Source organism: Talpa europaea (assembly GCF_964194135.1).
Source record: "Talpa europaea genome assembly, chromosome: 3".
Classification (NCBI taxonomy): domain Eukaryota; kingdom Metazoa; phylum Chordata; class Mammalia; order Eulipotyphla; family Talpidae; genus Talpa; species Talpa europaea.
Window position 1 is genome coordinate 128,394,808 of NC_140069.1, and position 13,664 is coordinate 128,408,471.

Consider the following 13,664-nt stretch of genomic DNA (forward strand, 5'->3'; position numbering starts at 1 on the left):
AATCCAACAGTAAATGAATCATGACAGGAATAATTTCACTATATTGAAAGAAAATCAATGAAAAATATTCACTGTGCCTTTACTCTTTCACAGGTACATGAACATTTAAACTTTCAAGATGATGAGAATATTGAGTTTGAGGACCAAAACACGGAAAAACTCCTTTTAAAAGACACTTACAACCTTCTCCTCTCTAATAAATCTTCGTTTTCCATGTTTTCTGACATATTTCAGAGACCTTCTAAATCAGATCTATTTAAGGTAATTGTATATTTTTGTGCTGAAAAATGTTTTTTTAGGATATTCTTTACATGGTGCCACTTTATTGTGCAGTGAAGTAACTTGATAATTTCATTTGAAATTAATTTGCACTAGTTGTGTTATACTTGTTAATATTTTTCTAACCTGAGACTAAATATGTGAATGACTGATTATGATGCAGTTATGGGTTGAAATAAAAGAAAACAGTTTCTAAGCTCTATGGCAAGTTTATGGATATTATGAATAATTGTCTGAAATAGAATGCTAGAACTTTTTAGAGGCACTCTAGAGTGATAATGTGTGTTCTAGATTGCATTGGAAAACTAGAGAAATACTAATTTTTTTAAGCATAGACATCTGGTTAACTTTTTTGCTTCGATGCTATTGATTGGAAGTTATTGTTTGAGTAACACTAGTTAATTTTTATGGCATGTCAGTACAATTTTTCTTGATGCATCAAAAAAATCTCTATAGATTGCTAAGTACAGTAGTATGTATTTTTCTCTTTGAATCTCCATTTTGAAATCTGTAATTGGAAAATTTGGAAGAATAGAGTTTGAAAGGTCTCACAAATATTGATGTTTTATGGAGAAATGGGGAAGATGTAAAATGACCGTATAGACTGTTGCTCCTTATGATTTGTTTCTTTCGTGAGTGGTTGTCAATAAAAGCAGTCTCATGATGGACTGCAGTGGTAGACTAAGGGCAATTTGGTGGTGATAATACCTGTTGGTAGTATCCAAATGTTACTGAAATTAAAAATAAAAAATTTGGAAAAGCATTAGAATCACTCAACCCAGAAAAGAACAGTAATGAATGCACCTTTTGCAAACAGGGATGCATTTGAAAAAGTTAATGTAGGGGAAACTGGGGGGTATCTACTTTTTATTTTTGTGAAATTCCATAATATTTCTGTGAAATTCCAAAATGAGGTTCGCATGTAAATTTGCTACTCCAATCTCTAATAATCTAAAGTTAAAGGACTCTTCCTGAATTCCCACACTATCACACATATTCTTATCTTCCTGGACTTATCTCTCCAACCTTACTACTCAAAACTGTGGAGCTATGCCATACATAAGGTTCTCTATATTCAAACATGGTTCTAACAAATGAAAGTTACTATGTATTATTTAGCATTAAAGAGCTCCACTTTTTAAGGCATTCAAATTTTGATTGGTTTATGAGTGAAAAACATTAGACTAAACAATTTGGCTTTGTAGCAACTATTTAAGAATTTTTTTCTCCTCTTATTATAGGGTGAAAATTATCAAAAGGAACCAAATCAATGCCTGTCTTTAGAGGAGATTAACTCAATTATGACTTTCATAAAGGAACTTGGGAGCCTGGGACAATTCCAGCTGGTAAAACAAGTGACATTTGATTCCTCTTGATTACTGAGATTATAGTAGATCAGCCATAAGCTATTAGATTTTGACTTCAAATTGAGTGAAGATATTTCTTTAGGAAATGGTAATCTTTATAAGCTTCTTTCTTTTCAGAGATCTAAATATGAAGTTGTACAGAATGCATATTCTTTGGCAGTTTGTAAATATGTGACTATTAAGGGTAAAAGACAATGAGATTAGTGGGATTTGACAGTTCTTCAGGGGAAAATGTCAAGAAAATGAGCAAGCTTTGCTTTTACCTTTGGGACAGTTACCTGTAACCAAAATTTCTTTCTGTTTATTATGATCTTTTGTTTGTTAAAATCAATATTGTTAAACAATATGTTAGAATGCTAATTGAATCTTAATGTATTATAATTCTATAGCAAACTTCAAAAAAGAAATTTTAAACAATTATAACAGATTTTAACCTTAAAAGTAACATTTCTTTTCTTCTCTATGTATTTTCTTGGGATCTGTTAATGTATTGGTCAATATCAAAGGAATACACACACACACACACAATAAGTGTGTATATGCTCAGTACTTGCTTTATTTCTACTTCTGCCACTTTGCCACTTATATAAATAAACTATAAGAGATTCATGTTTTTTTCACCTAAGATGTTTTTATATGAAACACTTTCAAATGGCAGTTTTAAAATTCCATTAATAATTTATTATTAACCTGTGCCAAACATTTATTTTTTTACTTTATAAAAATCTGTATATTCATATACTACTTGATTGAGTTATAAGCCAACTTATTGAAATAACTAATGAGTTTCAGACACTTATTTTTATAATTTAACTCCATATTTTAGAGGATTCGAAGTAAGCTTGTCACCCCAAAGGTAATTTAATTTATGGATTATTTTAATGAATTTAAATAGAGTATAGAATAAGTATTACACGTAGGACAGTTTAACTCAATACTATAAAAGATAATCAAAGAGACCTGGTCTTATCCTTCAGGAATTCATAAATTAAGATAGTGTAATTGTGAGAACATCTCTTGGCACAATGTGAGGGAGAACTGAAGATTTATTTTGCAGGAGAAAGGGCAAACCCCAATTTGCTGACTTTCAGAGTAGAGAGAGGATAACTATATCAATTTTTCTGGCAGAATTAATATCCCTCACTCTGACATATTCACTTGTAACCCCAGGGGATTTCTCCTCATCCTTTTCCTGCTTCATTCTGTTAGGCAACTATTTTCGGTTATCAAAAGGAAGGAAAAAACTTTTCCGTTCACTGAAAAGCAAAAAGAAACTCACCCCATTTGGGAATATAACCAATAAAATTAGTTGCTTGTAAAAAGTGGCATTTACTTGGACAGCTGCACAGAAAATTAAATTATGGTAGCGCTAATGGATTTTTAATAAATATCTGATTTTAAAAATCTCTGAATAAGTATAAAGACTTTCCTAGTAATACCACATTTTAATTTGTTTTCCATAAGTTAATCTGATATTCTGTCTGAAAAATCCTCAGCTCTTCCCATCCACTGCTCCTGGGATTCAATCTTTGATGCGTGAATTCTATGACATGGCAAATCCTACAGGAAAACCTGCTTCGGTCCTAACCCAGTACTGGTCTCTTTTAAATGTATTTGAACGATTTCAGCTCCTGAATAAAAAAGCACAGCTACATCCACTGGAATGGTAAGAGAGCCACAAATTTGAATTGTGCAATCCCAAAAGTCTCTAGTCTAAAGATTGATTTCAAAAGACTTTGCCTGCATTGAAAGAAAGCAACAAAAAGAAGTATGTCCAAAAATTCATGCTCTGGAAACTAAGATTCTTTAAAACACTAAAACCATAATGATTCTAGTGGTCTTCAAACACTGTAACAAAAACAGAAATCAACAGTGATTCAAACCAACAGGACTTGATGCCACTAAAAAATCATGTTTACGATAAAGTTTCAATCTCACTTCAATTCTAATCTCCTACTAAGGGATATATATCCTTGAAACACAAAGATATTAGGTGAAACTGGTTTTGTCCATTGTCAGAATAGATTCCTTATGGTCTATGTATTTGTTTAGTTTTTCAGGGGTGACTTTTGGGAAAAACCTACCCAATTTTATAAATATGTTCTATCTCTGCCACAAGAGAACTATGTATGTATGTGCATGCATGCAGGTGTGTATGTAACTCTGTTGGTATTTTTTGTTAAGAAGATAGAATCTCTGAAACTTGTGGTTGGGAGAAGGTGTTGGCCTCCCATTTTCATTTCTATTCTAAAGAGAAGAAACAATGAGGGATGAAGAGGGAGCCTCTGCCAGGTGAACATGTGAACACCTCTCAGTTTGGTGAAAAGGGGCAACACCTAAGGTTTTGCCTGCTTCTCTTTTATACAGTGGAATGAAGGGAATATCTAACTTTTCTTAATACTTGGAAGTAGTATACTTGACAAAAGACTTTGTTTGGAAAATCAAGTTTGTTTGGTTTTTAAGATTTATTTATTTATGCATACAAGACCTGGGGTACAGGCCAGAGATGTGGGGGTGGGAGGTGGTGAGAGGATTCACCAAAGACAGAGTGGGGAACAGAACAAGCAGATGTACTGAAATACATTGCTGAGGGGAGCAGCAGGTGAGACAGGAGAAGTCTGCTGTGCCATGTGGGGAGCTCCCTGGCCGGGGATTGAACTCATACTGCAGCGGCTGTGGACAGCTTCATAGGCTGTGTCTCAACCCCCTGCGCCACCAGAGAGGCCCCTGAAAATCAAGTTTTAAATAATATGAATGAATACCCCTTTGTTTGCACTCACTCAGATAACCCTAGAATGTCTGCCATTATCAATAGAAGAAGTACAAACTGATTTACCAAGGAATCTATTTAAATCTAGGCTTAAGTTCCCTTGGTATGTGCAAGCAGTTTTGGAAAATTTATTTCCTAAGAAGATTTTCTTATATTCCCTCTACATGAGAAAGTTAAGCAATTGACATCTTAAATTCAGATATTGACTTTAATCCTAACCCAGACTGAGTCTCTTCCAATAGTGAAAGTTACTAACGGTCAGTATTGGCTGCATAGTTAGAAAGGGTCAGGACATTTTAACCAGCTTGGATTCAAACATCCCACCTTGGGAGTCTATTAATTACAACAGGTAAAGCTGTGATCCCTTGGAGGCTCAGTTTTCACATCTGTAAAATCTGGATTCTATTGCTTACTGAGCACTATTTTAGGGGGACACCATGCATGGCATGGTGTCTGGAATGTATCAGCACAGACAGGTGATTTGTTTGTCCTGTTTCTATACCACCTGAAGGTGAATTTAGCATCACCAGTGGAAGTATTTTTTTTCCTTTTGTTAGAAAAGCAAGACAAGTTTGAGGGACTTATCTAAGTAAACACTGATACAAGTAAACTTTGTTTTGTATCAAGAAGCAATTAGATGCATTGCTTTTAGAACATTTCAAAAATGAATACTCAATTCTAATTATCTTCAAGTTTACCTGTGACCATATATATATATTTGTATATATTGAAATTTATTTATATATGAAATATATATACATATTTCATTACGATTCATGCATATACACAATTTCCAGATAAGGTAAGGAGGTGCTGAGAATAGGATTCATTTAGTCAAGCCACACAGCTAATAGAAATACTGGGACACTGACCTTTCACCCCTGGTTCAGTCTCGTTCCAGTATGTCACACAGACAGGGAGGTCAGGGACAGTTATTCATCATTGCCCTTATCTTCACAATGATCACCTCTCATTTTTTCCTAGGGAAAAGCCCAGTTTTACATACTTATAATACCCATGGGATGTAATGCATCATCCTTCCTTTAAAATAAAGATCATCTGCTTATATTCTAGATACAAGGCAGGGAGAGATTAAGTCAAGAAAACAAGTTACACAATAAGACAGTTGTGTCTGTGTACTGATGTTCAGAATCCAGAGGTCCCAAGAGAATTTGTTAAAACCTAAACAGTGAAAATCTTAAAATCAATGTTTGTGAATTTTTTGCTAATTTTCACTTTAATTAAAGTTATCAGTGTACTTTTTGTGATAATCATGTGCCTGCCTTGAAAATCCACATTTTTAAATAAAATAATTTATTTACAAAAATAATTTATCACAACAAAATCACCTCTGTCAGATACCTAACATGCAAAATATCTAATTCAGTTGATAGTAGCAAATTCAAATTTATGTGTAATTTCAAATTCAATTTATGTGTAATTTAGCATTGAGCTTTTATGAGTTTTACTTGTTTTTGCTTCATATTGAATTCAGAGATTTTTTTAAAAAAATTTGACCTTGTAGCTAACCAAATTTCAAATAAACAAATCTTAGCTTGTGCTTGCGTTATCTGTTTTTTTCATCACTTGGGAAGAGGGAACTATTTTAAATATTATCCTAATTACTTTGTCATATATCAAAGGGGAAATTGTCTCTCAAAAATAGACCAGTAAAATTATCACACCTCCCTACATTGACAATATTTTAAATTCCTTGATTTTTTTTTCATTTTTTTCCCTTGGTTCTTCTTAATTCCTATCTGATGTTTATATTTTGAAGGAACTGAATATGCTTTATTCATCTCTACTACAGTGCCCAGCACTTAACTGGGACAAAAAAATATTTGTAAAATGTAATTTAACACAGACCATTGGATTTAATTCTCATGGCATTCCTGTGAAGTAAAGCCAACATTGTTATCTCCATTTTGCTGGGATATTCACAACACAACATAAGAAAGTCCCGTCACAGCCTGCCCAGTATTCTCTCATCGTGACCAAAAAGTATTCTGTCTGTAATTTAGATTATCTTGGTCTCAAAATTGAGGAATTTAAGGGCAATCTGGTGGAAAATTTAGTTATACAGCAGAAAAATATGGCAAACATCAAGCTATAATGGACCCTTACCATTTATTTAGTTAATCAGAGTTTAAGGATAGAAGTCTTGGTAAGACAAAGGTCATTTTTTGCATGGTGTACTCATATTTCTTGCATTACACACACACATTCTTGTCAGTCTGTGGCTCAGAATTTCTAAGACTTCTCGTTTAATGACTGTAACTTTGGCCAATCAGATTCCAGTAAGAATGTGTTTCTGAATCACTTGTGTTGGACATGGGCTATCAGAAACTGCTTGATCTTGGATGGAAGAGGGACTGTACTGTTTGCCCTGGTTTTCTTCAAATGTGTTTCTTTTTTGATTAAAGTTGATGAGATATCCACCTACCTCGATTGAGACAAAACTACCAGTTTTGAGGAATGAACTCCAGTGTTTCTCTGTGTTCATCAAATAACTGTGCTCCCACCCCACACAAAGACTGTGTGTTTGATGTACTTTGCATGAATTTTGTCCAATTCATTGATCCAGAGTGTTTGGCATTCCCTTTGCAGGAATTCTTTCACAGAGAATGCAAACATTGAGAAACCACAAGTGCCATCGGATGCAATGGGAAATAAAAAAGGTAAAAGGAAATACTTCTGCTTATTTCAGCATGAAATAAATATTTTGAAAAGCACAAAATGTTTAGCTTCATTAGCAATCAAAATTGATTAAACTAAGAAACATTATCTTCCTTCAAGTTTGGAAAGATTTTTTCCTCTTAAGAGAATAGGAAGAGGGACTGCCCTGGTGGCGCAGGCCGTTGAGTGCCATGCTGTGAAACTGTCCCCATCCTCTGCAGTGTGGGTTCGATCCTGGCCAGCGGGAGAGAATCCCACGTGGCGAGGCAGACCTTTCTTGTCTCGCCTGTTGCTCCCCTCAGCAGAGTATTTCGTCAGTCTTCCTGTTCTGTTCCCTGCTCTGTCTCTGGTGAATCCTCTCACCCTCCCAGGCATCTGGCCTGTACCCTGGTTCTTGTATAAATAAATAAAATCTTAAAAAAAAGAGAGAGAATAGGGAGAGTGTAGGCAGCTAAGCATTCTCTTGCTGCTGGGTATATGGACAAATTAGATGAAACTTTCTCAGGGACTATTTACTACACACAAGAAAAGCTCTAAATGTTATTCTTCCATATTAGAAATTCTGCTTCTAGATACCTATTGTAAGAAAAAAATTAAGAATATATAGAAAAATTTAATTACATAAAAGATTAAATAAGAGAAAAAATAGAAAATGCCTAATAGTGGTTGGTTATATAAATTAAGTGGTATGAATAAATAGAAATAAATAATTTATTTAGATAAATAAGTTGTCATCAGCCAACAAAATACTATAAAGCCACCCCAATATTCTGAAAGAATATTTTTGACATACTATTTAATGAAACAATTGGCTCTGAGCAACATGAACCACAAGGAAATTTAATGACCATTTTTATTTTCTCTTTAAGCCTTATTTCTATTTTCTAATTTTTTCCTTTCCAAAAATTATATGTCAGCTTTTTGTCATAAAAAAGAAGCTATTTCTCATTTTAAGAAGAAAATTAATTTCTCGTATTAAGAGAAATATCATTTTCCTTCTAAAAGTCATATGTATACTTAAAAAAAAAGTTTTCTATTACACATCAGTTTTTATTTCATTGCAGTGGTTCTCAATTTATACATACAACCTCTTCCCCCACCCCCCTATCAGCAGTAACAGTAGTGATCCCCTGAGGAGTCTGGAAAATTCAGATCTACTGAATCAGAATCTCTGGGTAAAAGACTCAATATGTTTAACAAGCCTTTCAGCTGATTCCGAGTCTCCCTGAAGTCTAAGAACCACTAATTCAATAGAATCAAATATAATAGAATTTGGTCAGTAGGCACAGAATAACTGTTGATAAACCACTGTTCTGATTGTCTTTTTCTCACCATTTTTTCCTTTTTAAAATATTTTAAACTTAAGCTTTTTGAGTGTTTTTATTCTTTTGTGTGTTCCATAAATATTTACTGAGGAGTGTTTTAACAGATGTTTGACTGAATTCAGAAGCTTAGAGTAAATATCAGCTGAGCCAACTTGGTGCAATTTCTGCGATTATGCAATTTAGGCCAGAAGATCCCAGAATTAAAAGGAATCACCATAGAGCTCCTTTTAGCAATAGATGGCATTTACACTGTATATTTTTCTCCCTTAATTTTTTAATTTGAAATAATTGTTCTTCTAATGAAATTTAGTTAATTTATTTTGTTTTGTGTAGTTTAAAGTATTTACTGAAGTAATAAAAGTTAACTACATATGTGTTTGATTAAATCATCCTGGTTGAGGTTAATGAATTTGTATTCTTTTTATTTTGGTTAATAGTTGTCATTTTAAATTTATGTTTCTTGTTTTTTAGCCGCGGTTCCAAAATTTCTGAGTGACACCAAAGAAATACACTGTGATAATGGTAAGTTCCAAGTGAAGTGTTACAACCACGTAATTAATAGTTAGGCACAGCTCAGCTTTGAATAAATCATCATTTTATCACATTTGGTATCCTTAGACTGCATCTATAATTTAAGTACCGTTTCAGAAGTTAAGAGATTTATGAATGAGGTAATAGCTATCTTGCCTACAAAGGGCATTTTTTATTTTCTATTTTTAAACATGAAATGTGATGTGTATGTGTGTGTTTAAGGACAGAGACCTGCAAACTCATTTTGAGGGGTCTGGAGTGCTAAGGCTTTAACTTAGAAATTGCTCAGTGGAAAAGCCTCATTATCCCTTTTAATCATTGATTTTTGGGGGTCTTATTCTATCACAGAGATTCTCTTTATGCCAGATTATTGATATAATGGAAAGTCCTTGAATCAAATTTTCCTTATAACAATTGAGAGCTTTGGAGCCAATTTTAAATTTACTTTCTTAAAATTTATGGATTTTTTACCAAGGTGCAATCAAGAAAACTTGTAGAGTGTATACTTCAAATATTATCTAGATTTGCAATTTCTTCACTCTGTTCAGTATTAATCAAGTAGTCTTATAAATATACTGTTCTGGAGAGTTTACAGACTTTTCTGGATCACAAGGCAGGTTTTGATATTCATTATTCAAAGCTTATGAATCATCTTAATATCCTATAATAATATGATGGGAAAAATAAGAGTTCTGGTTACCAGGTTTATTTTCGAACAATATATACCTTTAAAGATATACATATTTGTTGCTAAAATGGTCACTTAGATAGTTTAACTTTTCACAAATAAAAAAAAATTGTGGCAAAACATTACAGCTAAAAAAATAAAAATGTATAGTGAAGCCCTAATTTCTTATAAATAAAACTCACCTAATTTAATAATATCTAATTTGTATTCTCCTACTCCTATAAAAATACATGCTATTCAGTTCTCTTGGGAGACTGACCCATAGTGTAGAGGAAAGTGACTTGAGTGAGAACTAGGAGCAAGATGCGAATAAATGTTTTTTGAGCACTGGTGTGTGCCAGACCCGGGGTGACCATCAGGAAAGTCACTTTAAAGGCTTCTATTTTCTCACTTTAAAATGAAGTGATTGAATGGGAAGATCTCATTTTTTCAGCTCCCAGGTAACATGGTGTAGAGGCTGTGAACATGATAGATAAGCTTTTCCACCTTGCTCTTGTTTTTATGTGGATATAAACTAGTCCTACCAGGATCTTCACAATTAATCTTCCTACTTTTATGGTATCATATAAGATTAGAGAAATAACTTGATGATGCCTCAGAACAGGTGGGATTATCTTTTAGAGTCTAGGCTGTTCTTGTGTATGTTATGAGTTATGATCATGCCTCAAGAGGGCAATAAAATTCTGTGGTTTAAAGAAATCCATTAAAGCAACCAAAGCTTCAAACAGCTGTCCCATGTATACTTGCCAAATAGGTTAAGCAGCCTGTGACCACCGTACCTCACGCTGGGTTTTACGTAAATCTAAGGTGAGCTGGCCTGAGACAAGTTGGAACAGGATTGGGAAGGATGCCAAGGAAACTCCAGGTGTCTGTCGGCAGTGACACTGATGATTCAGTTGAAGGTGATGTCAGAAGTAAATCAGCTTTCAGGCAGGGATCTGGGGTGCAGCACTTAAGTCAGAGTTAGAGTTTCTGATGAAACCAAAAATATACACTTGTTAGAAACTTGCATAAGAGGATGATGATTACAGTTTTGTCTTATCTGGGCTGAGCTTTAATGGTATAGTAGGTAAACCCCACTGAAAGCATCCACTACCAATAGAAAATATAAACTGCAGAAAAAATGAAATCTCAGTGATTTTTAAAAATAGATAGCCTTTTCTCAGTGGTTATCAGAAAGGAAGGTGAAAGGGAGGTGAACAAATAAGGACAAAAGGGGCAATTGTATGGTGAAGGATGGAGGTGGACTTTCAGTGGTAAACTGAATGTTATATATACACATGTAGATTTTCCTTTTTTAAAAAAAAAAAGATTTATTTATTTATTTTATACAAGAACCGGGGTAAAGACCAGATGCACGGGAGGGTGAGAGGATTCACAGCGGATTCACCAGAGACAGAGCAGGGAACAGAACAGGCAGACTGATGAAATACACTGCTGAGGGGAGCAGTGGCGAGACAGGAGAGGTCTGCCCCGACATGTGGGACCCTCACCAGCCGGCCAGGATCGAACCAGCACTGCAGAGGCTGCGGACAGCTTCACAGCCTGGCGTTCAACCGCATGCGCCACCAGGGGAGGCCCTACACATGTAGATTTTCATGGAAGAATACCTGAAGTTTGTATAATGTTATAATGCAATACCACTTTAAAAAATCCTGTTAAGTAAGAGTACATCTTCTGTGACTACCATCTTGAACAATTATTCATTTAACCGGTCCTGAGCTTGAAAGTATAGGTATTTATATTCCTTTTCTGCCTGGGAAAATAGTTCTCTTAAAAGTACATTATGGGGGAATATAAAAATAAAATTTATTATTTAAAAAAAAAAGAAAATGGGGGTATACTACTTGCCTATAAGAAAAAATGAAAGTTTGGCAATTGCAACAAATGGATGGAACTTGAGCATATTATGCTGAGTGAAATAAGTTAGATGGCAAAAGCTAAACACTGAATGATTTCATTCATATGTAAAATATAAAGAAACAAAGCAAAAGAATAAACAAAACAGAAGCAAACTCTTAGATACAGAGCATACATTGGTGGTTATTAGAGGGGAAGTGAGTTGGGGGTTGGTGAAATGGGTAAGAGGGGTTAACTCCCTGTAGATGGATGGAAAGGAGATTTTTGATGGTAATCATGATAGAGTATATACAATGAATTAAAATTCCATACAGCTGAAATTTATATAATGTTATAAACCAATGTTACTTCAATAAAAATTTTTAAGTAAACTAAAAAAAAAAAAGTACATTATGTTTCCCTGAACTCCAGCTTATTTAAAGTGTGATGGTTGAGTTCACAGTCTCCTCTTGAATCATATCTCACAACCAACATAGCCTGGTTTACTGTCCCTGTCTCAGTACTTTGAACAGAATATGCTGGGGGGGAAAGTCTTTCATGAAAAAAATGATGCATTATTAGTAAGTGGTTGTATAGTTTCCTACAGCAAATTCTGTCATCTTTTTGTTGCCGTGTTGCTAAACATCATTGGACATTTATTTTTTTAAAGATTTATTTATTTATACTATTTATTTATTTATACAATTTTATTTATTTATTTATTTATTTGCACTGTGTACAGTCAGAAGCACAGGAGGGTGAGAGAATTCACTAGAGCCAGAGCGGGGTGGGGAACAGAATAGGCAGACTGATGAAATACACTGCTGAGGGGTGTAGCGGGCATGGCAGGAGAGGTCTGTGGCTCTATGTGGGACCCTTACCGGTGGCCGGGGATTGAACCGGCGCTGCAGAGGCTGTGGGCAGCTTCACAGCCCAGCGCTCAACTGCTGCGCCACCAGGGGAGGCCCTGAACATTTATTTTAAATGCATTGCAAGGATCCTTTCTCTTTTACCAATTTCTATAGGATGTCCTATGTTTGTCTTTGCTGAAATGTTGTTGCCTATTAAGAAGCATTCATGGACAATATTTCTGTTAATTTTTCTTTGAAAGACATTTGCTAAGCTACTTTGGAGTGATATGTTTATTCTATACATTAATACAGTACAATTTAGCAATGACTGGTATATGTACCTACAAGGTTATTTTTCTTTTTTCTCCCCCAGATACATTTGTAAAAATTAAGTTACCAAATAGAAACACTTAAAAAATGATTTAGAATCAAAATTCTGAAGTAATATACTGGATTCTAACAGGATTGAACAGAGTATATAGGATTTCTCTTTCATACTTTAGGGTACTTTCTGAGATTGAGGTGGACTTGGGGGGGGACTCCCAGCATGCTCTGTGGATGTTTCTGTATCTGACTGTTTGGTATACTATTGGCATTCATATTCTTCCCTTCACCCTACTGCCTTAAGCTACTGTATCATTCCGATGGCAGTTTAATGACATTCCCCAAAAGAAATTTTTCTCATTCCCTGCCAGCATCCTTCTGTCACCACTCCATAGAGCCATCACTCCCTTCTACACACTTGCTAGATACATGCAGTAAATGCCATGAAAATGTTATCAATCCACCGGAGAGACATTTCCCCACCTTCTGTGCCTTTAGAGTTTTAAGAGCTGAGCAAAAAAATATCATCTGTCTAAAACCAACTAAAGTTAACAGCTGTTACATGAGGTAAAGTCTACCAAATTTGACAAACAGAAAATCCAGCTGAAGTCACAAATCAACTATGATCAGAATAGTAAATAGAAAATCAGCAGTGAGGGTTAAAAGTTGTTAAAAGGAATATTTTTAAAATAACACCTTAATCACACATCATTTTAAACATTATCCATTTCACAGTTGTCTTTTCTGTGTCATTGTTTTTGTTTTTTTAACAGATAAAGATACACAATGTTATATCAAGCAGATCTTTACACATCCGAAATTGGAACTAAATCCTGAATTTAACCCAAAGATCACAGATTATTACTCTGAAGTCCCATTTGATGTGGTCACAGTGACAATTGGAGCAGAGGCTTCTAAGTGTCGGTGCAAAGTGTGCCTGCAGGAGCCAGTGGGACCAAGGTATGGGGTGCTGACCTGGGTGGCTGGAGACAGCAGGCTGGCTAGTGGACA

The 13,664-nt window shown here is 34.7% G+C and overlaps 1 protein-coding gene across 1 annotated transcript in view; it reads left to right on the top strand.

The window, feature by feature from the left end:
- The window catches only part of CPED1 (cadherin like and PC-esterase domain containing 1), a gene marked incomplete at both ends in the record, with an annotated part of 254,953 nt that overhangs the window by 125,473 nt on the left and 115,816 nt on the right, over positions 1-13,664 (top strand). Inside the window, 6 exons of the mRNA XM_084229702.1 lie at positions 94-261; positions 1,521-1,625; positions 3,143-3,312; positions 7,027-7,097; positions 8,892-8,942; positions 13,427-13,613. Coding sequence (XP_084085828.1) covers positions 94-261; positions 1,521-1,625; positions 3,143-3,312; positions 7,027-7,097; positions 8,892-8,942; positions 13,427-13,613 — 752 coding nt within the window. The remainder of the gene's footprint in view (positions 1-93; positions 262-1,520; positions 1,626-3,142; positions 3,313-7,026; positions 7,098-8,891; positions 8,943-13,426; positions 13,614-13,664) is intronic.